This window comes from Alosa pseudoharengus, unplaced genomic scaffold, assembly GCF_046254945.1.
Source record: "Alosa pseudoharengus isolate Yale_2024_CS ecotype anadromous, Long Island Sound unplaced genomic scaffold, YU_APseudo_1.1 YU_APseudo_1.1_scf_6, whole genome shotgun sequence".
Lineage (NCBI taxonomy): Eukaryota > Metazoa > Chordata > Actinopteri > Clupeiformes > Clupeidae > Alosa > Alosa pseudoharengus.
Window position 1 is genome coordinate 42279732 of NW_027468848.1, and position 24023 is coordinate 42303754.

Sequence of the window (24023 nt, forward strand, 5' to 3'; positions counted from 1 at the left end):
ACGGGTAGGGTTCAGTCAGACATCCAAAAGGGCAAAAATGGCAGAGGTTTGTATACAGGGAGGCAGAGAAATACACAGGCAGCACTACATTACATTACATTACATTTGGCTGACGCATTTTTAGCCAAAGCGACTAACAACATGGTAAACAGTTTAAGTTTTAGAGCAATTCTCAACAATTTTAGGACAATTTAAAAAACATTAGACTACAGTAAGAATAAGTGCATCAGTGAGTGCTGTTTTTAACAGTTACGTGTCAGTTTAAGACGGCTGGTGAGTGCTAGGATCATCAAGACTTGTTGTAAGCGTTGCTATGAGGAACAACAGATGAGAAAAGTTTGGATTGGCTTGAGCGTACCTGTGGTAGAGCTAGACGTCGTTCGTCTGAGGAGCGCAGCGGTCTGGAGGTAGCGTATGTCTGTATGAGGGCATTCAAGTAGGTGGGAGCAGAACCGGAGACTACTTTGTAGGCAAGCGTTAGAGCTTTGAATTTGATGCGGGCCGCCATAGGTACTGTAGCCAGTGTAGCTGGATGAGCAGCGGGGTAACATGTGCCCTTTTGGGTTGGTTGTAGACCAGGCGCGCCGCCGCGTTCTGGATCATCTAAAGTGGTTTCACTGCGCAGGCTGGGAGACCTGTCAGGAGGGCGTTGCAGTAGTCGAGTCGTGAGATGACTATTGCCTGAACCAGAAGTTGGGTAGCATCTTGAGTCAAGTAAGTCCTGATTTTCCGTATGTTGTAGAGTGCGAAACGGCATGACCGGGCGACTGAGGCAACATGATCTGAGAAGTTTAGTTGGTTGTCGAGAACAACTCCTAGATTTCTTGCAGTCCTGGTAGGTGAACCAGACAGGGAGTCAAATTTGATGTTGCTGTCGTGGTGTATGGTAGGTTTAGCTGGGAGGACCAGCAGTTCAGTCTTTGAGAGGTTCAGCTGGAGGTGGTGTGCCTTCATCCATGTAGCTATGTCTGAGAGGCAATCCGAGATCCGTGCTGAAACCAAGGGGTCATCAGGTGGAAAGGACAGATAGAGCTGTGTGTCGTCTGCATAGCAGTGGTATGAGAAGCCATGCGAACGGATAATCTGTCCCAAGGACTACAAAGGGACTAGGCAGGACTCACATGGCAGAAACACACTGTCAAAAGTAAATTATTGGTTCAATGTAAAGAAATTTAAAGGAACCATAGATTGTGGCCAAAACTGGTGCTGCAGTCACTTTCAAATTACTGTACCCCTCCCCCTCCCCCCTGACTCGAGGTTGCCAACCCGGATGCCGAAACACTACTGACTTTGTAATTAGTAGATAGGTGGAGGGTGGCACATCAGGCCAAAACACAACATGACATGACAAAACACAACATCAACATCAGTTGAGGGCTGCAAGTTCACTTTTTAAATGACAATGTCCTGACCGGACTACCGTTGTCAGTGATATAAGTATTTGAAATGAACATGATTTCTTAATGTCTAGTGACATATCAGGGCCATTTTATGATTCATTGAAATACATTTCTTACATACGGTTCCTTTAAGTAATCGATCACAAGCTATTCGACATTTACTCCGCATTTAAGAACCATTCAGTTTAAACTTCTATGCAAACTGTTTTCTTAAGTTGGGACAAACCATTTTTTTTTTATTGGCCCAATTTAAAAATATGACCTATCTTCATTCATTCCATGTAAATAATCAATTCTCTTTAACCTGAAATACTTACTCCATGCCATCAATTTTCAAGGTTTGAAGTTTAAGCAAATTATTTCAAATGGCCTCAATTAAAAAATCTATTTAATTTTTAATATTAAAAGTTAATTCATTTTTACTTGAGATTTATAACAAATTACATTTAAACACTGTTTGATAAGTGAATTAAATCACACACTGTTACAAAAAATTGTATTTTTTATAAATGTACTTGACAAGTGTTGAATGGGTGGGTGGGTAAAGGAGGTGAAGAGGGGTGAGGTGATGGAGGTGGAGCAGGTTGGGGGAGAGCTTTGATACCACTTACACCAGTGTAACAGTTGCATACATACAGTTCAAGTTAAATTATTTGGAAGTAGCAAAGGGCAGTTTAATTGTTAGAAATGGATGTTTGATTCATGGTTTAGCAGGAATCCAGTGTCTTATCTATGCAGTTGTATTGAAAACATGGTTGTATTTTCATTTTCAAAGGTTGTGACCGAGCCACCCAATGGTCTGAAGCTGAACATGCGTGCCACCTACTTTAAGATCCCTAATGACACTTTGCAAAGTTGTGAACATCCAGCATTCCGTAGCTTGGTGTATGTGCTGGCCTTTTTCCATGCCGTTGTGCAGGAACGCCGCAAGTATGGAAAGATTGGATGGAACGTGTCCTATGACTTCAATGAGTCGGACTTTCTGGTGAGGGAATTCTGTTTTTATCACGCATGGCATAGCAACCTGAGCTGTAATTCATAACCGTATTCCTATTCTTTTCTCCTTAGGTGTGCACGGAGATTCTTAATACATACTTGACAAAAGCCCACATCCAAGGAGACATCAAGATTCCATGGGGCAGTCTTAAATATCTTATAGGAGAGGTTAGTTTATGATAGCCTTGTCCTCAGAGTCAAGTGAAATTCAGGAAAAGTACATTCATATTTGAACAGTAACTTTTGAACTTTTGATGTATGCTGCTTTCTTAGGTAATGTATGGAGGAAGAGCTATCGACAGCTTTGACCGCAGGATTCTTAAAGTGTACACGGATGAATATCTTGGAGATTTCATCTTTGACAAGTTTCAGCCTTTCCACTTTTTCCACAATAAGAATGTGGACTATAAGATACCTCAAGATGGACCAAAGGATAACTATGTGGGTATGTGGAATAGTATTTGTGTGTTCTGCACAAACAATTTTCATAGTGTATGTTTATGCTAGATATTTTAAAATTAATTAGTAACGGTCATTATAACATGTACTTTTCTGGGGGTTGGGTTAGGTGAGATTGAAACTCTACCATTGGCAAACACCCCTGAAGTGTTTGGACTTCATCCTAATGCAGAGATTGGATACTATTCCCAGGCTGCAAGAGACATGTGGACTCACCTGATAGAACTGCAGCCCCAAACTGGTACATTTGGTATACCACAAAGTGTTTCTAAGGAGTTCTAAAGGTTTAAGCGAACCATAATAGGACCACATACTGGACAGAGCTATTCTGTATATTTTGCTATTGGGGTTTTTCACCACAATGTCACATCACCATTTGTTTACAGCCGGAGTGGTAGGCAGAGTGGTAGTGGTAGACTACATTAACGGATTAATCAACGGGTTCGTTAACTACGTTGTTGGTGCTTCTTTTTATGTGTAGGGACGCTGAGCAAGCTACTGACTAGGTTTGATGCTGGAGTGCTGGGTGGTGACTTAATCTACCTACCTACCTATTTTTCCAGTTGCAAAAACAATTAGAGCAAAAGGCAGGGTCATATTTGTTCTATAGAGTGGTCTTTTTGATGGTGTACACTTTAGGCGAGTTTCCACTGCAGGTAATCGGCCCCCTAACCAGGTACAGGTACAGGACATCAGACTCTTCAGCCCTTTCAGTCCTTGTGTTTCCATTGTATACAGGACCTACAGGACCTACTCATTGGTAGTCTTTTTGGCTGCTTGATCGCAATGCTAATTAGATTAACTAAAATGGCATAGCAGGTGCAGCAAATACTCTCCCCACACTGATACACCTTTGCTAAGTCCTTTATTATCATTTTGCTTATGTGCAGTGACAGTAACCTAAACATTCTTATTTCCTAAATTAGTCTTTTCCCCTCAGGGTCGAAAAATATCTGTGCTGTTTTTAAACAGTTTTAGATCTGTGATGAACATGTATGGAACACTGTGACCACAGAAATTAGTTAATTAGTTAATTAGCTAATTCATTAATTCAGTCTCTTTCAACTTGCCTTCAGAGTTATAGTATTCATTGCTACAGACAAATCTCTTCCATGGGGATCCTTCATCAACTCCACTCTCATCACATATTACTTAATTCTATTTTGATCGATAAGATTGTATTTGTATAGAAATTGACGTGTTTCTTTTGAGTCATTTCCTGAGTTCCCTAGCCACATTATGAATAAACTGTAGGCAAATTAGATTTTAAAAAGTGTGTTGACCATATCTGAGTATTAAGTGCAGTTTATTAAACATTTATTTTTAATGAATCAGATTGTGGATTAGAAAATAGAATATGAAAAGAAAAGCTCATGTGTAACCTCATAGCTAAAGAAATGTTGCAAAATCAATGTGTAAACCCTGTTAAATAGTCAGGAAATTACAGTATACGTATTTGAGAGTTGAAAGGATTATCTGAAAACTGATTTATGTGTAGGTCTGGTATCTAACAGGAGTGTCCCCCGCAAATCTCACATGAACTACAATTTCTGCTCTTTCTTAAGGTGATTCTGGAGGCGGCATTAGTCGTGATGAGTATATTGGCCAGGTGGCACGGGACATTCAAAACAAGCTGCCTTCAGTGTTTGACATGGATGTGATACGCAAAAAATTTGGCCTAGAGGTGTCTCCCACTACAGTGGTGCTGTTGCAGGAGTTGGAGCGCTTTAACAAGCTCATTGCCCGTATGAGCCGCTCACTGGCTGAACTGCAAAGGGTAAGGAAGAGCAGTCGACCACTGCTATCAACATTGCCTCAGGATATTTTGGTATTGAGAGATGCATGAAACCACATGTCACTGCTTGAACATACCGGTACAGTAGTTCACGTTGACAATGGAGAAAACGCTTAGCTTACTTCGTTTATGACAGAAATTAAGTTGACATGTTGTACAAACACAACCCACAACACTGCCTTTATTTGGTGCAAATCTCCTTTACTTTCTTTGGTTAGGCTATAGTCCGCGATTCACATTACTACGCTATCTTGCAAGTGCATACAAAATGTTTTGCCCAAGTTTTGCTTTAATCCAATTTACCTTTGTTACTACCAGTCGTTGCTTTTTTCCTGCGTCGAATCGCTATTGACTGTGCATCTAATGTAACAGCGGTGTCTCCGCGGAGACATCCACTCTCCATGTTTCATTTTTGCTGTTGTTGCGAGCGAGCTAATAGGCTACGATATGGGAAATACTTTCAATACGATCAGCTCCAGAAATGAATGGGTTTTCTTTAGCATGTGCTACACCTTTCCACCAAGTTGTGCGAAAATTGTACTGTAGTTTTTGCGATTTTGACAAACATGCATAGTACATGGAAGCTCTTGATGGCGCATGCCACTAACGTCTATAAAAACAATATATTTATGGAATAAAACTAGACAGGTACCTCGGATTAGAATTGCAGTTTATTGTTAAACTGCAATTTTTTGCAGCCAGCGGAGGACATTACTATGCGTCCAATATTGTGCGTCTCCCCTAATTCTGAAGCAGCCGCTAAATGAAGAGGAAACACTGAGAAGAAAGGCTACATCAATACAATATATTATATGTGAAGTGAAACTGGACGGGCCATAATAACCTCTAGTTTTAGGCTACTTATTGTTAAATTGCAATGTGAGCGGCAGCCAGCAGGGGAGGTTACGTCGGCAGGATTATTTAAAAAGCAACTGCAACTACATTGTGCGTCTGCCCTGATTCTCTGCATTTTGAGAGTGTTTGGAGAGAAAGAGAGAACTTGAATTGGAGGACAGTGATCTCCCACAGATCCCAGATATTTTCTGTGCCTGGGCATTTAATTTGAAGTGGAAAACACTTCAAATTGACCGACACTAGCCTGTCTGTTTCAGATAGACAATCAGATATCTCAGATCAAGGATGGGTCTGAGTCTGCCATCCTTTTCCGGGACAGTGAAGTATCTGCTGTAGAAACCCACATTTATGTTGTCCACTTAGACTGGTTAAATTGCGTGGTTCGCAGCCAGCTCGTCTATTTCCTGCCTCAAAGCCATTCTGTGGTGAGGGGCACCGATGGTGGGCAGCACCACTGTGAAGCGCGGTGGAGGGCGTACCAATTGTAGCACGCAGCCTATCAACACAGTGTGCCGTACCCATATGGAGTCTGTGCGTGCAGGCCAAGCACTCAGGGTAGCAACGAGGAAACCTCTAGTGTGCTAACTAGCTATCGATAGGCAGCTACATGAGTGGCAGCGGTAAAGAGGAACAGAGCATGGATGAGAGACTAAAGGTGATGATACACGGGGCAACTTTTTGGTCAATAGACCTCTGAAGTTCGCTTACAAAAAAACTGCCAACTTTGAGATCCGGTATCTTGCGATGTTTTTCTATGGAAAATAACATGGGTTTTTTCCATTATTGCACCTGTTAAACTCTCATGGGGACTAAGAAGTCTAAAATGCTGATTGAGTTTTACTCACTTTTGCCCTTTGCCTTCGAGTGGCTTCTGTGATTTTCGGTGACATGTTAAGACGGCAAACTTAGATTTTTGCTACCCTAGAGCTAACTTGCAATGCAACTTGCCATAGGTAGTTTCTTCAGCTTCAATTAACACCCGGATCACCTTTTATGGGCAAAGATGGCAGTTTTGGTTCTTTTTTGTAGTTCACAAACTTCAGAGGTCTATGTTGAATGTTACTGGCACCGGCCAACCAGGTGAGACACAGGGCAACTAATCAGGGCCACAGACAACTGGCAACAACCCTATTATAGCTTGCAATAACTTTGTAAGTTAAACCACCATTAGTTAGCTAAATCCCATTCCTTTTCAGTGGAGTCGTGGTAGGCTAACGGCCATTTACACTTTACACTCAGTGGGAGAGAGAGATGAGGAGGAATTGGGAAATGACCATAGGTCGGATTCGAACCTGGGCACTTGAACCCATACATGGTATGGGCACTGTAGCCTGTTGCACCAAAGCGCCCCCCTGAGCATTATAATAATAGTAATAATAATAAGCTTTATTTGTATAGCACCTTTCATACACAGAATGCAGCTCAAAGTGCTTTACATTTGGAACATGTAACAAATAATAAAAAAAAAATCAGTCATTGGCTGGTTAATTTGGCTGAAAATCCACAGATTAATGATTATTATCAGAATGATGTCTGGTATAGTGCCACTAGTCTCTACTCAGGGACAGAGGTTTGTCCTCGGATGTGGTTCCCGATGTGGCCCAGGAACTCCATAGCACCCTCTTATGTCATTGAATCTTCTTCCCAGCAATGCCATAAATGTAAAAACAGGAAGTGAATAAATGCTTCCAATGTAAAAAACTTGTATAAAAAAGAGCACACACATCAGATGTGTGCATTGGACACACACACCACATGTGAGTGAGATGTTGAATTACGTAGTGTCACAGATTGCAGAACCATAGGTGCTCCAGCCCGTCATCGCCGCTTGTGGCTATATACTTCCCTTTTAAATCCATGTTTTTGCTATGTTTTTTTTTCTGTATCACAATTCAAGTTGCATTGTTTTAAAAAACTGTTTTTATGCTGTTGAGCCATTCTATTTTATTCATTATTGCACTGTTACACACTGTCAGGTTTGGCTGGGGGAATGGTCTTTCTCTGTGTAAATAAACTCAAGTTTACAATTTGACTGTTAATAGCAGTTGTGTAGAGTAGCATTGTCACTTGTTCATCTATCCTTTTCAGGCCCTGGCAGGTGAGGTGGGTATGAGTGGTGAGCTTGATGAAGTGGCACGTGCTCTCTTTAATGGGCAGATTCCTGGTATTTGGAGAAAACTGGCACCTGATACCCTCAAGTCTTTGGGAAACTGGATGCTCCACTTCAAGAGACGTCATGAGCAGTACAGCTCCTGGGTGAGAACATTTTTCCTTTGTGAGCCTATAGCAGTGAACAAAGAAAAGCTTTATTACAGCGACTCTATTATTTTGTCTGTATTATCAGACTTTTGTAGCACCTAATAACCTAATAATGAATTTAATTCTACTTTGCGATCTTGTTAGTTTAGGTCAGGTTTTTTTTAAGCATTCCCCTTTTCTGGTTTGACTAGACTAAAATATTTTTTTTTTCACATCATGTGATGATGAAAAAACAAATTGCATTATTGTTCACAAGTTAAAAAGAAATGTCAAATCATCCGTGCATCAGTCGATGAGAGCTCCCCTCCCTCCAGGACTTGTACAAAAGACAATGAGTCATCATTATTATTATTTATTAACACCCCAGCAACACAAGTCATAGTATGTTTCAGCTACTTCCGTCTGTGTGCACCCAAATTTAAGAAAGCATTTACATCATCAAAACAACCAGAACTAATGGTCAAGTGAGCCTCAGTCCAGGCCAGAAGCTCTAGTGTGAATGTGCCTAAACTGCTTTTCCTTTTTATGCTTTTAATTTATTTCCTCACTCAGTAAATAATTAGAAGAAACTGACATCTTGTGAAACTGTCATTTGGGTTTGTAGGTGGATGAAGGGGAGCCCAATGTAATGTGGTTGTCAGGTCTGCATATTCCAGAGTCATACCTGACAGCACTGGTGCAGGCCACATGCAGGAGAAATGGCTGGCCACTGGACCGATCCACTCTTTACACACAGGTCACCCAGCACTGCAGTCCAGATGAGGTCAATGAGAGACCGGGACAGGGTATGTACACACATAAATCTACAAATACACAGCAAGGTCACAGACATACACATAGACAAGTTTCAAATGTACAAATAATCTTCTGATTTTCTGATTTCTTCTCAGGTTGTTTTGTGTCTGGATTATACCTTGAAGGAGCAGACTGGGACACAGAGAAATGTTGTCTGATTAGAAGTAAAGCTAAAGTGCTAGTGGTCCAACTACCCATCCTCAAAGTTATTCCTATAGAATCACACCGCCTAAAATTACAGGTACACATTCTGATGTCAGCTGTTTTTTGCATAATGTCTATTAGCTATGGGCATGGCTTAACACTTTTACCCTTACAAAAATTAAATGTTTGCGGCAGATTTGCAGCAAACTTGTGGGTGATTTGTAAAACAAATGAGTTCACTAGAAAATATTGCCAGAAATTTGCCAATGTTGGCTGCTACAGTAGAGGCAAACTTCCAGCAAAGTTCTGGCAACAATTGCCAGTGACAAACCTAATTTGCATATGACATTGCTACAAATTTAATGCAACATTGCCAAAAGTTAACTGCAACTGTTTGCCAAAAACCTCATTTGCATGTGAAAATATTGCAGCAACTGTTTGCCAGAAACCTGGAATTTCTGTAAAACCTTAACCTTTTAATAGGAACTAACTGAAAAACTTCTTAAACTAGATGTACCGCAGAGCGGTACAAAATATGACCACCGCCCAGTCCAGCACATTTTTTCCACAAAAAGAAATCACGCTGAAAGGCCTATATGATTCTAACTGTCTCACTAAATTGCATTATCCACACTCAATTCTCACTGGTATCTGCTAGACAACAAGTACCAAAACATGATTAGTTCATAGATTTCACATGTAAAATTAATTTTATACAACCCCACCTGTGTTATGTTTATGTTATGTGTGTGGGTGTGTGGTTGTGTGTGTGTGTGAGTGTGTGTGTGTGTGTGTGTGTGTGTGTGTGTGTGCGTGCTTGTGTGTGTGCCTGCGTATGTGCCTGTGCATGGAAGCGTACATATGTCTACTGTGTGAGTATGTGTCATACGCAGTGCCGGCCCAAGCCTTTTGGGGGCCCTAAGCAGAATTTGATTTGGGGGCCCCCTCCCACAACGCAGTCACCTGTGCTTGGCGATAATTGACAACTTCACACTATAATGTCATATTATAAATTAATACAGTGAGGTTATGTATTAATACAGCGACTGATTATGAACTACTGTCCCCCTGGACACAGATGCATAAGGACCCTCTCCCCCTACCCTCTTTGTGCAAATGTGGGTACAAACGGGTGTGTGTGTGTGTGTGTGGGGGGGGGGGGGGGGGGGTTAGATGTGATTTCCTGTATTCTGGTGCATTTTTGGGATGGTCAGCTGGAGAAGGGCAGTACCTAAATTTGTTCAGATTCATAGCCTTTTGCTTTTTGACTTATTGGTAGTGAATTCACACAACTACTTGGGGTTCAGGGTCCCTTGACCTCTTGGGCTCAGTAGGCTCATTCAGTAATCCATCCTTGCTCACATGCCAAAAATGTTTTGGGGCTCCAATCTAGACTTCTGGCCCCATGTGCTTGGTAAACCAATGTATTAATATAGTTGTTATTTACACCAACCCTGTCACCTTTTAATCTTAGAGGGTACTAAAATCACAGATTTATTTGAAACATTCATATTCAAAGTGAAGCACTAAGGGTGGTTTACTGAAGTTGAATTGACAAATAACAAAATACAACAGCATTTGTATTTGTTGTAAACAAGTACATCAGTTTAATTACTTGTTTTTCAACAGATTTGCTGAACAAATCCGCAAATGTGCATTAAATGAGCAATTTTCAACTACAAAATAAAAACAAAATAGACAAACATTAATAATCAAAAATAAAATGTCCCAAAAAATAGATAATTATTCCTACTTCGTTCCTGGTTTTTAGGCATCTGCAACTCTGCAGTGGACGAACCTGCAATGATTAAATAAATACATAAATAAATTAAAAAAAAAACGATGTTAAATGTGTCGTGTCATATTAATAGGCTATGTAACCATTTGCCATCAAGAAAACCTCACCTTCTGGTAGGTAGAGTTAGGTAGAGGTAGAGATGTGCTCCAAAGGACTTCAACAGTGTCTCTGAAAAAAAAAAATATTGCATAAGTGCATAGTTGATCGAGCAGAATGAGTTTATTTTGCTATCATTACTTACACTCAAATAACAAGCAATTCCACATGTAACAATTCATATTCTATTGGCAAATGAGGCATAATCAAAAGAGTATACTTAATTGCAGTATGGTGAACGCTTAACATGGTGATCTACTGCAGCCTAAATATTAGGGTAGCACCGCTACATCACTTGCCACTATCTTAATCAAATGTAAATTTATTTTCATCACAGAAGTCTCCCCACCCAACATGGTATATTTTCTCAAACACTACCATCTCTCTCCAAAGATCTTAGAGCAGAGCGCACGTACTGTTCCATCTTTGCCTATGAAGCTGGAACGTTACCGATGCCCAGAGTCGCGCTAGTCAGTGGGTTGGGTTGGGACTGGGAGCCTGGGCTTAGTCTGTTGTTGCTATCAGACTTACCACTATGTCACATATTATAGAGCAGTAATAAACTATCAACACTTTCAGGTGCGAAATCAGAAACAATCCCTCTGTGGTAAATTTGCCTTCAGCTACGTTTTCATGTAGCTACTGTAGTGCTAATGTCCACTTCAGTCAGCTAGCTAACTTTAATTTACGACATAATAAGCCCACCTAGAGCTAGGATACATGCTTGATTGAACATCCAAAACAATCCCAATATCCTTGACATCTGAAATACATCTAGATAAATATATATTAATGGGAGACATTTCTCTGTTGATGGCGGAGATTTAGCTCTGGTGATGGCTTATATTAGATCATGACAGCTAGCTAGCTACCTCAAGCACAAAACATACTGTAAATAATCATGCAAAACATACCTGTATCTTGCTCGTTTTTCTCCTCCTCTGTCATTTTCTTCGTTCTGTTTTCGGCACCAGAGGGATACGTCCTTTTTTGTGACTTGTCTGAACATTACCGTCTCTTCCGATTGTTGAACTTGATGCAGTGTCTGCACGAATTGTATATGCACCCGAGGTGTCTACTTTATGCGCGTGACTCAAAGGCTGGCAGACACAGTAGCAGTAGGCAGGCATATTGATCATGAAATCATAATTTTCTTGATTTGAATGATAATTGTTTTATTTATTCATTCATTGATGTCACTTGTTTACGTTATTTATTATGTAAAAAAAAAAAAAAAGAAACTCGATTGGGGGCCCCCTGGTGGCCAGGAGGCCCCAAGCAGCCACTTAGTTCGCTTATGCCTCGGGCCGGCCCTGGTCATACGTATGATTACTGTGAATGTGTGTGTGTGTATCTGTTTGTGCACATGTGTGCACATGAACTGGGTTAACATGACCCCTGGAGGCAAATATACGGAAAAAATGGTCATCCTAGGTCCTACAGTTCTCAAGATATTCACAGAGAACTGTGTCTGGCCTACCCTCCTTTCGGGGGGTCCAGTCCAGCGGGGGGGCTACAGATCAAAACGAAAAATGACAGTTCCATGCTATCCATGTGGGGGTACATGCCCACCAAGTTTTGTGTACCCGGGTCTTTCAGTGTCCCGGGAATCCTTGTTGGTGTACGTCACTAAATGTACACATAAATTGTTTTATTGTAAGGCCCCCCATGAACGAAAGTACACAAAACTTGGCATGCATTCGGAGGGTGTCATAATGATCCTACACTTTCAATTTCGTGCAGTTTTGACCATGTCAGCCAGAGATATTGTGATGAAAACACCTAATTTTTTGCTTTTTAATTTTTAACTAGGTGGCGCTATACATTAAATAAGTGGTAATGGGATGGGTTGACATGGCCCCTTGAGATCAACATACAAAAAAAAGGTGGACCTCCTAGGCCCTACGGTTCTCGAGATATTCACAGAAAACTGTCTCCGGCCACCTACAGGCCAGTTGGTGTATAGTAACATAAATTAATTTATTGTGTGGCCCCCCATGAACGGAATTCCACGAAACTTGGCATGCATTCAGAGGGTGTCATAATGATCCTACACTTCCAATTTCATGCAGTTTTGACTATGTTAGGTCACAGATACCTGCGATTACAACACCTCATTTTTACTTTTTTGTGTTTAACTAGGTGGCGCTATACATGAAATTAGTGGTTATGGAATGGGTTGACATGGCCCCTTGAGATCAACATACAAAAAAAAATGGTCCTCCTAAACCCTACGGTTCTCGAGATATTCACAGAAAACTGTGTCTGCCCTACCCTCATTTCGGGGGGGGCAGTCCAGCGGGGGGGCTACAGATCAAAACGAAAAACGATGGTTCCATGCTATCCATATGGGGTTACATGCCCACCAAGTTTCGTCTACCCCGGTCTTTCAGTGTCCCGGGAATCATTGACGGAAATTTGGGCATGCGAAAAAGAAAGAAAAAAAAAAAGAAAAAAAAAATCTGACTAAACCTATATGACCGCCGCTTCGCTGCGCGGCGGTCATAATAACTAACTTCGGCTTAGTTGCTAGGCGACATCATGGCGCTGCTCCTGTGGTGACTGGCTGAGTATGACATATGGCCTATCGTGACAGTCTAAAGCGAATGGTTACTAGTCAAAAGCTTATTCAAATTTAGTAGGATGTCCAGTCCACATTGGGGAGTGTTTTCGTTATTAAACGTCGGGCGGATGCAAGGCGTTCCTAGGTTTCTTAATCAGTCATGGGTGTGTTTTGGGCATAACACTATTTAAACCAATGAGAATGATATCATTCCCTTTAACAGTGCAAAGCGCCACTTCAGTCAGCGGCGCATTTGAAGGAATCTGCTTGCGAGACCGTATGGAACAATTATTCCACTAAACCATGCTTTACTAAAACCTAGCATAGTATAGCCTTCACGCATTTGCACTCGTCAATTATTTGAACTCATTGGCAAAGTGAAACTAACTTCACCGTGGTGTCAGTCAACGACAAAACAGTTATGAGTTACACAGTTACTTACTTTCACCATTGACTGACAATATAGGTTACCATCGAAAACATTGGCTGGAAAAAGCAATAGCCTACATAATAATGTTCGAATTACTGAATAAAACAATGTTTATCCTGAGTTGCTTATATCTCGTGACAGTGCGTCTTCAGCTGTGCTCCATGTGTCTCTCGCCTCTCGCCTAATCACTTTTAACCGTCATTACTAATTTGCAAATGATGGTGAATAACTACTCATGGGTGTGTAAGGGTTCCCGCGGATCCTTAAAAAGTCTTAAAAAGTCTTGGTAACACTTTATTTTAATGTGTCGCTGTTACAGTGTACTTACCTAATTAGGTACAGTGGTACAACCTGTGTAACAACATGTACTATCAGGTACTATCATTGTACTTGCATAATGTATTTGTGGGTACCTACATATAGTTGTTACATTGTAATACTGAGTGCTTTTACAAAACCTTGCCAATTTTCCTACATTTTCATCAGAGGCAAAGAGCTGACCTGAGACCTGCTGGATGGGGTAAATCGGGTCATGATAGATTTGATATACAAAGCATGCTTAGCTCCAGTCAAGGCCTCATTGTCTTCAGTGTACATGTAACAGCTGTGCTGCTACAACCTTGTTACTCTTTGATACAGTGGAATAAACTGGAACAGGTCTTGTCTTGGAACAGGTCTACTAATTCACATGTACTGTGTGGTGTAACAGCAGACATGTTTCAACACATCAATTACAGGATGCATAACATCATTGACAGGATGTATATATGTAGATGTAAGTACTTAACTGGTACACTTTATTTTAATGGGTTTATTCCACTGTATCAAAAGAGTAATAAATGTGTACCAACACAGTTGATACATGTACTACAGTATGTAGGGTAATGGCAGACATGTTCCAAGACACCAATGACACAACATACATGTAATATGTAATTGTAAGTACTTAACTGGTACACTTCATTTTAATGGGTTTATGCCACTGTATCAAAGAGCAATAAGTGTGTACCAACACAGTTGATATATGTACTATGTAGTGAATTAGTAGACCTGTTCCAAGACATCGAAGACATAACATACATGTCATATGTACATGTAAGTAATTAACTGGTACACTTAATAGGTTTATTCCACTGTATCAAAGAGTAACAAGGTTGTAGCAGCACAGCTGTTACATGTACACTGAAGACAATGAGGCCTTGACTGGAGCTAAGAATGCTTTGTATATCAAATCTATCATGACCAGATTTACCCCATCCAGCAGGTCTCAGGTCAGCTCTTTGCCTCTGATTAAAATATTTAGGCAAATTGGCAAAGTTTTGTAAAAGCACTCAGTATTACAATGTAACAACTATATGTAGGTACCCACAAATACATAATGCAAGTACAATGATAGTACCTGATAGTTCATGTTGTTACACAGGTTGTACCACTGTACCTAATTAGGTAGGTACACTGTAACAGCGACACATTAAAATAAGGTGTTACCAAAGTCTTAAATACAACTTTCGGTTTTTAAGGCCTAAAAAAGTCTTAAATTGTCTGGGATGTCTTGAATTTTCGAAAGGGAGGTATTGAATTTGCGTATGGGACCGCCAGCGAGTGAGCGAGTGCAAGAGAGCAAGTGTCTCCATCTGGTTTCGTGTATTTAAAACGCAATTGTATAAGTGACTATAAGGCTACGGGAGGAAGTGTAGTGGTTGCAGAGTGAAGATGTTTTTCACGGGTGTGGAAAGGTGTGAAAACGGTAATAATACAGTATGTACAAATATAACTGACGTTTTCGTGGTGTAGCCAAGGCCTAAGAGATACGCTGGTAGCCTACGTGAGCGGTAGAATGAGCGGGAGAAAGAGTTAGCTAGTTAGCGATAGGGGTGGGGGTTAAAATTAGTAGGAAAAAAAAACTATTGCATAAAACAGTTTTAAGTTGTCGTATATATCTTTTTGCCGTGGTATAGTCTTAATTTTTGCATTTAGATGTCTTGAAAAGGTCTTAAAAGTCTTTAAATTTGCACAAAATGGTGTGTTTTGGGCGTAACATCTTACGTAATTTAGCGGGGGAAGAGGGCCGGTCGCCAGACGATCGTGTTAAAAATGTTCTGCCTGGCCCTCCCCCCTGGTCAAAATTTTTTTTCCAGGGGCCTCCCCCCGGCTCAAAAAAATTCTCCTAGGCCCTCCCCCCTACGTGAATCAAATAAAACTGGTCGAAAAATGACGTTTACAAGGTTAAAACGGCCAGCAAATGTCATAAGCACACATACACACACACGGGTACACACCAGTGTTGCGCGGGTTTGGTCACAAACGGCCCGCGGTCGCCCGATATTTTAATCATCCCGACCGCAACTCGGACAGCGAATATTAATTAGGACGAAATTATACCCGACCTGCGATCCCACCCTTTTTTTACAAAATGTGTGCTTTTGGTTATAGCCTGCATGCAGTGTGACAGTAGGCCATTTCTGTAAAACAAACTAATTTATTTGCGAAACTTTATGCAGTAGAACTACACGCAGTAGGCATGCAGGACATAATGTTTGCGCAGGAGAGAGAATGAGAATAAGAGCGCAAGCACGCACGCAACCACCAAGGGTTAGAACACTAGGATAAGATTTGAAGGCCATGGACATACATCTTTCTTTCGAAAACAGAAATGGTGAGGAAAGGTAGGCAAGAGAGATACATATTGCTGGTCAAAATCTTAGCGTAAGAACTGGTTTCAATGCTGAATAAAGCACAAAGCTTTACTAAAGCACATCCACTGTTTAAAGTCACAAACACAACGAACTAAGGTAACTTTTATGCATGCGCGAACCTATACATACCGGTAGATATGGCTGTGTAGTCTGTGCCATAACATTTATTCCTGCAGGCTGCCCGTTTTGGCTGTCATACTTTTAAATGGCTTCGCAAGAAGTAGGCCTACATAGACCATAACTTGTACTACTGTCATCTTCTTTAAGAACTTTTCCCAATATTTCCCATAGCCTATATTGCTTTTCCTGAAGGGGTGTCTTTATTATTTTAACTCGCGTCTTCAGCTTCTTTACTGTTGACTTTACTGTATTGATGCTTTACTGTATTGATGCAAGCCTCCTCGTGATATTTTAAGTAGGCCTATTTGTAGAAAATATATATTTAATTATTTTTAACTGACCCGCCCGCAAATGACCCGAATATCATTAAAATATTTTGTTTATGACTCATAACCGCGGGTGACCGCTTAATTTCGGGCAGACGTGCAACACTGCTAGACGCCATGTTTAAAAACCTGCAAGCTTCAGGTAGGGTTGCGACTTTTTGGACTCGCCCACTTTGTCAAAGAGACGTGAATCATGTTTTGGCCTACAAACCTTTTAAAATATCGGAAACAGATCATTGATCAGGGAAAAGAAATATCATGGATCAGGAAAAAATAATTTTCTTCGGCCCTCCCCTCCCCCCCCCCCCTGGTAAATATCGTACAGTCCCTTAAACCAATGAGAATGACAACTTTCATTCCCTTTAACTGTGCGGAGCACAACTTCAAACTGTGCATCAGTATTTTGACAGTCAGTGGTGCATTTGAAGGAATCTGCTTCCACGCGGGACTGTATGGAACAGTTATTCCACGAAACCATGCTTTACTAAAACCGAGCATAGTATAGCCTCCACGCATTTCCACTCTATTATTTGAACTCATTGGCAAAGTGAAACTAACTTCACCGTTGTGTCAAGTCATAGACAAAACAGTTCTTCACAGTTACTTTCACTATTGACTGACAATGGGTTAGCATCAAAAACATAGGCTGGAAAAAGCAACACTTACCCTAATAATGTTGGAATGACTGAATAAAACAATGTTTATCCTGCAGAGGAGTTGTTTATATCTCGTGACAGTGCATCTTCAGCTGTGCTCTCGCCTAATCACTTTTAACCGGCATTACCAATTTGCAAATGATGGTGAATATTATATGTATTTCGTAATATCTTTATTCTAATTATGTGTCCCATTGTAGCCTAATCATGTAGTTTGTAATGTTTTGCATGAATGTGCACTGGTGCACGTTCATGGATAATAGAAGGATGGTGGGTTGTGCATCCACCCATATGACTGTTGATAATGCGCCCTTAAAATAACATATACAGTAAACAACTCGCCATGGACTTCTGACCAGGTTTCTCTGAGGACCGAGGATAGCGATTTTAGACAACGCGCCAGATCCCCTCCTTAGGTTGTTAATTGCCAAACCCCCTGGCACGTTGTTTAATATAAGAGACGTGTAAAATATGAATTTAACTTTGCGCCGGGAAAATAACTAGCTTTCCGCCATGTGCCAGGTTGCAAAATAGCGCCCATAGTGGCACCGAGTGGTTAGTGGTGGTGTTCGTTGATTATTAAAATAAATATATCAGCGCAATGTATGATTTCAATCCGTGTTATTTGCTATTGTGGAACTATTTTATTAAAATTGTATTAACCGTGTATAAACTTCCGCTCAATATTTGAGTCTGAAGCATAGACAGTAAAAGAAGGTCTCGCGGGGGAAAGTCTACAACCGTAAACAGACCCCCTTTCCGTTTCCGGTAGCGCAGTAATATCAAGGAGCAATGAGTCTTCCAACAGAAATCAATGGGATTTTACAAAATGGCAAATAAAACACGACAGAAACTGTATTTCTCTACGCTACTTGTTTTGGAACATCAACGAACATCACTAACCACTCGGTGAGTTGCACAGTTTTAAAAATGAACGTTAAGGGTTGTTGTAAGGACATGTTTGTGCATGCCCATAGCCAGCCAGACAAAGGCGATTCAAAACGAGTCGACCCATCTTCAAAATTTCGGTGTCCACCACTCTAGTTCATCCAAAACAAACCAGAAAAGGGACTCAAAGTGCTAAACACCGGAATTATCCTTTAAGATAAAAAAAATCTATTTGGTATGGTATTGTATGAAGAGACTTACCTAGCATACCTAGCATTATGTCAAAATGAAAGATCATTTTGACATAATTTGAGCTGACTTTAAGGAGTCTTATCAAGACAAATTTACTCAATGCACAGACAGTCAAATTTGGTTGTTTTTAGGATAAGAAGTCTTAAAACAGGGTATCTGCACATTTTCCAAGTGCAAATTTAAAGACTTTTAACTCATTGAGTGCCAAAAACATAATATTACGTTTTTCCTTCCCATGCGTTGAGTGCCAAAAACGTAATATTAAGTTTTTAGCCTTTTTTTTTAATTACGAAACTAGACACTTTTATCACACCTTATATGTGATTTTGGGAACTCTGTGATGAATGGAAATTAAATATATGACGATCGAAAACTCATGAAAACGCACAATCTGGACATTTTATCTGGACATTTTATCATAACTCGGTTGCCGCTTTGGGTCGAATCAGTGACTCATGCACGTCAGGTCAAAACCGTTTTCGTGGGTCTATCACTAGGTGGCAGTCTCGCCAGGTCTTGCTGATCACTTCCCGGAAAGTTTACACAAGTAAGTAACAGGCAACACTTCATATTTCATGAAAGACGTTATATCTCTATTTCTAGGAAAAAACAGCGATTTTGATGAAAACTAGCCACTGTTTAGCTTGAGATTTCTCAGGAACAGAGGCGTGTAGAAATACACGGTTTGCACCCACCGAGAGCTTAAAGTCTCACCTTTTAATCGAGCCATTGTATGTGTTCATAGCTTTAACACAGAATATATGCTGTGGCTGTACAAAAATCATCAACAATGGTCTAGATTGCTGGCACTCTAGGACAAAGCTCCCGAAAACAGCTTGGCATTCAATGAGTTAAGACCTTTTCAAGACATCTAAATGCAAAAATTAAGACTATACCACGGCAAAAAGATATATACGACAACTTAAAACTGTTTTATGCAATATTTTTTTTCTACTAATTTAACCCCCACCCCATTTTCGATGTCTACAGAAGTTACCAAATATATTTTGGCGAAAGAAAAATAATTGTGTGTGAATTACCTTTTAGGGTCTGGGCTGCTTACTTTTGAAGCTGGCTGTACATATTTGGTTGTGCTTACTGAGGCTGAGGCTGACTGTTCCTCACCTGTGTCTGTAGTAGCCAGCAGTCTTCGCGTCCATAGTTTGTGAAACGATGCTGCATCCGAGCAAAGATTCTAGATGCCAAGCGCAACTCGGACAGGGCTTTTAAAATCCATATGTCCGGCCTAAATTCGAACGTATGGCCAACCTATCGCTAACTGGTTTACCAACTCTTTCTCCCGCTCATTCTACCCATAGACAGTAAAAGAAATTCTACCGCTCACGTAGGCTACCTGCGTATCTCTCAGGCCTTGGCTACACCACAAAAACATCAGGCATATTACAGTGCATACTGTATTATTACCGTTTTCACACCTTTCCACACCCGTGAAAAACATCTTCACTCTGCAACCACTAAACTTCCTCACGTAGCCTTAGGTATGAGCTACACCAGGCGCGTAACTGAAGCGTTCCGTTCGCGACGCGTAAAATCCATTTTAGTTGAATGGTCTATTTTTTTCGAACGTACGCCCCACTGTCACGTCTGGTGTAGCTACTTCCATTGATTATAATGGAAGCTAATTGTTGCAGCAGACGCAATGCGAACGGAACGATTCAGTTACGCGCCTGGTGTAACTCAGCCCTTATACTATTGCGTTTTAAATACACAAAACCGGATGGAGACATTTAACTTGCTCTCTTGCACTCGCTGGCGGTCCCATACGCAAATTTAATACCTCCCTTTCGAAAATTCAAGACATCCCAGACAATTTAAGACTTTTTTAGGCCTTAAAAACCGAAAGTTGTATTTAAGACTCCGCGGGAACCCTGTTAAAATAAGTCATTTTTTTCTTAAATTAAGATTTTAAAATTGTATACTGAAAACAATACTAACTATATATTTTGATCTTGATAGAAGATTAATAACACTTGATTAGCTTTTATTAGATAAGCAGTTTTTGCAGTGCATAGACACCTAGAAAATTCCCCAAAAGCCCAAATTATTTTGCCCGGCTCCTCTTTGCGGATTTCTCGTCTGCCTTTAACACGGTGTAAAACTTACTTGGTGGCCAAACAAACTCATGAACTGTTTCAATCTGGATCATGGACTTTCTTACCCAAAGTACACAGAACATGCTGGTCAATAAAAGGTTCTGTGACACCAGATACACGTCCACTGGCTCACCCCAGGGTTGTATCCTTTCACCGTTTTTTATCTTGTACACAGACGACTATAGAAGCCGCCATCCTGATAGTCATCTAGTGAAGTTTGCTGAAGTTTGTTCCAGAGTTTCCGCTAGAAAAAAATGGTGCCGGTCAAAGTGACCGGCAGAGGTTTCGTTTTCCGGACATTTTGATGATATGCCGGTCAATCCCTTCTTAATTAGTCAAATTTAGGAAAACTGGAGACAGGCTATGTAGCTTAAAGAATGACAATCCGGCTGTATAGAATGCAACATGTTCATTAGCCCAACTTAAACATGCCTAACAAGATGTTAGTTTCTGCAGTTTTCATGGACAGCAAGAGTCTGCTTCGTTCGTTGTTTTAAAAAGGCTATGTTGTTTGTTGTTGCTGCTACCCACGTTATCTCCAGTGGTGACTGTTTAACTTACACAGATGCGCACACACAAGAATGAGCGCTCACACCACTACCCCCTAATGCTATGCCTCTGTATTTGATAACAATAAATTAAGAAATGTTTCCTATTCTGGGAAATGTTTAGTTTTTTTTTTTTTCTGCCGCGGTTCAATGATACCGTTTAATTGTGCCAGAAATTATCCGCGGACCAGTAATCGCCTCGTCGAGGAGGCCCTAACCCTGCAGATCATAGACAGAGAACGCATAGGCCTACTGTAGCCTATGCTTTAGGTAAAGAACACTTTGCATGTCCAGTGTACACGGAGAATGACAGTGTCTTGGAGCGGCCGCACCCCCCGCAACTCCACTTCCAATATCACTGATTCCGACAGATACGCCCGACACTTCTGCTTTTTATCTGGTGGTGGTGGAGTTGACCGGACATCTGAGGCTTCAGACGTTACCAATTTATTATCATCCATCGCGTCTGGCCTCTGAAAAAACTTTTTAAGGCTCTGCCTGGGCCTGGCCATGTTTGAACCGCCTCACTCATTTGTTCGTTGTTAAACATGGACGTTTTAAGCGTGCGCTTCCTATTTGAAATGCAGCAGGCTATGCGTGTTTTTTAATAGCTTACTTTTCAAACGGTAGAGCCTGTTCATTTACATAGCCTAGCCAGAGGACGTATAATATAGGCTTACATATTAAGGCTTATTCTCAAATCCAGATTGCGTTAGGGGACTGGATTATTAGCCAATTTCAATCGGACAATTTGACCGGAGACATTTAATTTTTTTTCCGGCCAATGTCCGGTAATTACCGGACAACGGAAACCCTGATTTGTTCTCCTTTCCCTGCTATCTGGTTCTGTCTTAGATCATGGGCCTGTCCTCAGTGAGTTTGTGAAATGGTGTGATAGCTGCTTTTTGGAGCTAAATGTTACAAATACCAAGGAGATGTTTATTGAAGGACGCAGGTCAGGACTGCCACTACAATCCATGGGGAACCAGTTGAAGTTGTACATGAATACAAATACCTGTGTACGGTCATCAATTTTGACCCTAGCACAGAGGTGATTATCAAAAAATGTCAACCGTGGCAGTATTTTTGGAGGGAGCTATTCTCCTTTGGAGTGAGCAGAAACATTATCAACACTTTTTACAACTCCTTTATTGAAAGCATTCTGACCTTTTCATTTATATACTGGTTTCACACCCTCTCAGTTAAAAATGAGAAGCACCTCGGGAACACATGCTCATAAATGATTGGCCACCCTCTTCAGTCTCTAACATCACTGCACGACAAGGCAACATTTTGGAAAGCTAACTGCATCTTAGAAAGACTACCCATGTCATGCACACAGCTTTTGAATGGCTACCCTCTGACAGGCAGCACTGTCCTTTGACTAGGACTAATTGAAGGAAGGCTGTCTTTACTTTTAAGGCTATTCACCTTCTGAATTTGAAAATGCTCCCAGGACAATAACTAATCCTAACTAATCTCCCACACTTACTTACACCCACTGTCTGTCCTGTTCTTTCTTATTGTCCTGTCTTATATGTTATGTTATGTCTTACAGTGGGTACTACTTTGAATTGTCCAGCTTCACGCGTGAATCACACGTCTTTTATTTATATTTCCCCAGTGAAGCTGCAATGACCCAAACAACCACCAGGTGGCACTTGTGAGCAGGGTTAGGAACGTCGGCTTTTGCCGCTTTGAGTCTATGCACCCCATGCTACAGTATGGACCATATGGGGCGTGCCACGACGAAATGGGTCTTGTGTAGCGGAAATCCATTTCGAGATATAGCGGAATGACAAAATTATTAATTTTCTAATTTGACCACTAACACATTCCTTTACCTCTTATCTATCACTCATAGATGTATCTTACTGTAAAACGACCTAAAAATATGATTTTGAAGGCCAAATGTGTAGGCTGCACATTAAAGTTTGGATAATAGTTTAAGCATTAGGCTATTTTTGTCCTTGTCGTCTTCAGAAGTAGATTGAACATTATAGGCTAGCCTACCGCACAAATTATACGAATGCCTCACAAGTTTTACCGCCTGCATGAATCGAGCATTTAGAAGATGTGCTGTGTAATTTGAACTTTAAAGCTGATTTTCTCAAAACTTGCTGATATGAGGATAGCCTTCACATTTTGACCAATATCTCAGGGTTGACTAAACGGAATTGAACAAATTACCTCTTGATTTAAACCCTAAGGTCTGTGGATTATGAATATCTAATGAACCCATTTTTTATTGTGTCAAACTAGACTCATTTCGTCGTGGCATGCCCCATATATTTACCCAACGTTTTTTCAGTTGTTTCCACCCCCTGATGAGCTTTCATTTCGATGGCTGATAGGCCTACAGTACGTCTCCTGCGACAGTCCCAACTAGGGCTGGTCGATAAAACGACAGCGATATGTATCGCAATAGACATGTAATCGATATCAATAAAAAATGCGTTCGATAGAACATTCGATAATTAAAAGCAACACACACCTCCCGCCTTACGTTGTCCATAAATAAATAGGCTAAATATATCTTGCATTGTAGCTAGTATGTGCAACTCTACCAGAGTAGACGATAGAAGTAGGCCTACCTCAACACAGACTCTCAATGAGTCCTTGCCTCGTGCTGCGCGCGCTCTCTCTCTCTCTCTCTCTCTCTCTCTCTAGTAGTGATGGCAGTCTGACACTGAAGCTTCGATACGTGCTTCAAACCAGTAACTACAATTCCATTTGAACCACTGCTCCGAAGCTTGCTTTGCTACAGAAAAAATCACGTGACTTATGACGTCAGAAGCAGAAACTGCTTCATTCTCTGAAAGAATCACCTGAG

The 24023-nt window shown here is 40.8% G+C and overlaps 1 protein-coding gene across 1 annotated transcript in view; it reads left to right on the top strand.

Moving 5' to 3' along the window:
• dnah10 (dynein axonemal heavy chain 10) overlaps positions 1 to 24023 on the top strand; it is a 394370-nt gene that overhangs the window by 356802 nt on the left and 13545 nt on the right. Inside the window, exons 70-77 of the mRNA XM_076271417.1 lie at positions 2176 to 2385; positions 2469 to 2564; positions 2670 to 2841; positions 2965 to 3096; positions 4421 to 4632; positions 7594 to 7761; positions 8369 to 8549; positions 8655 to 8800. Coding sequence (XP_076127532.1) covers positions 2176 to 2385; positions 2469 to 2564; positions 2670 to 2841; positions 2965 to 3096; positions 4421 to 4632; positions 7594 to 7761; positions 8369 to 8549; positions 8655 to 8800 — 1317 coding nt within the window. The remainder of the gene's footprint in view (positions 1 to 2175; positions 2386 to 2468; positions 2565 to 2669; positions 2842 to 2964; positions 3097 to 4420; positions 4633 to 7593; positions 7762 to 8368; positions 8550 to 8654; positions 8801 to 24023) is intronic.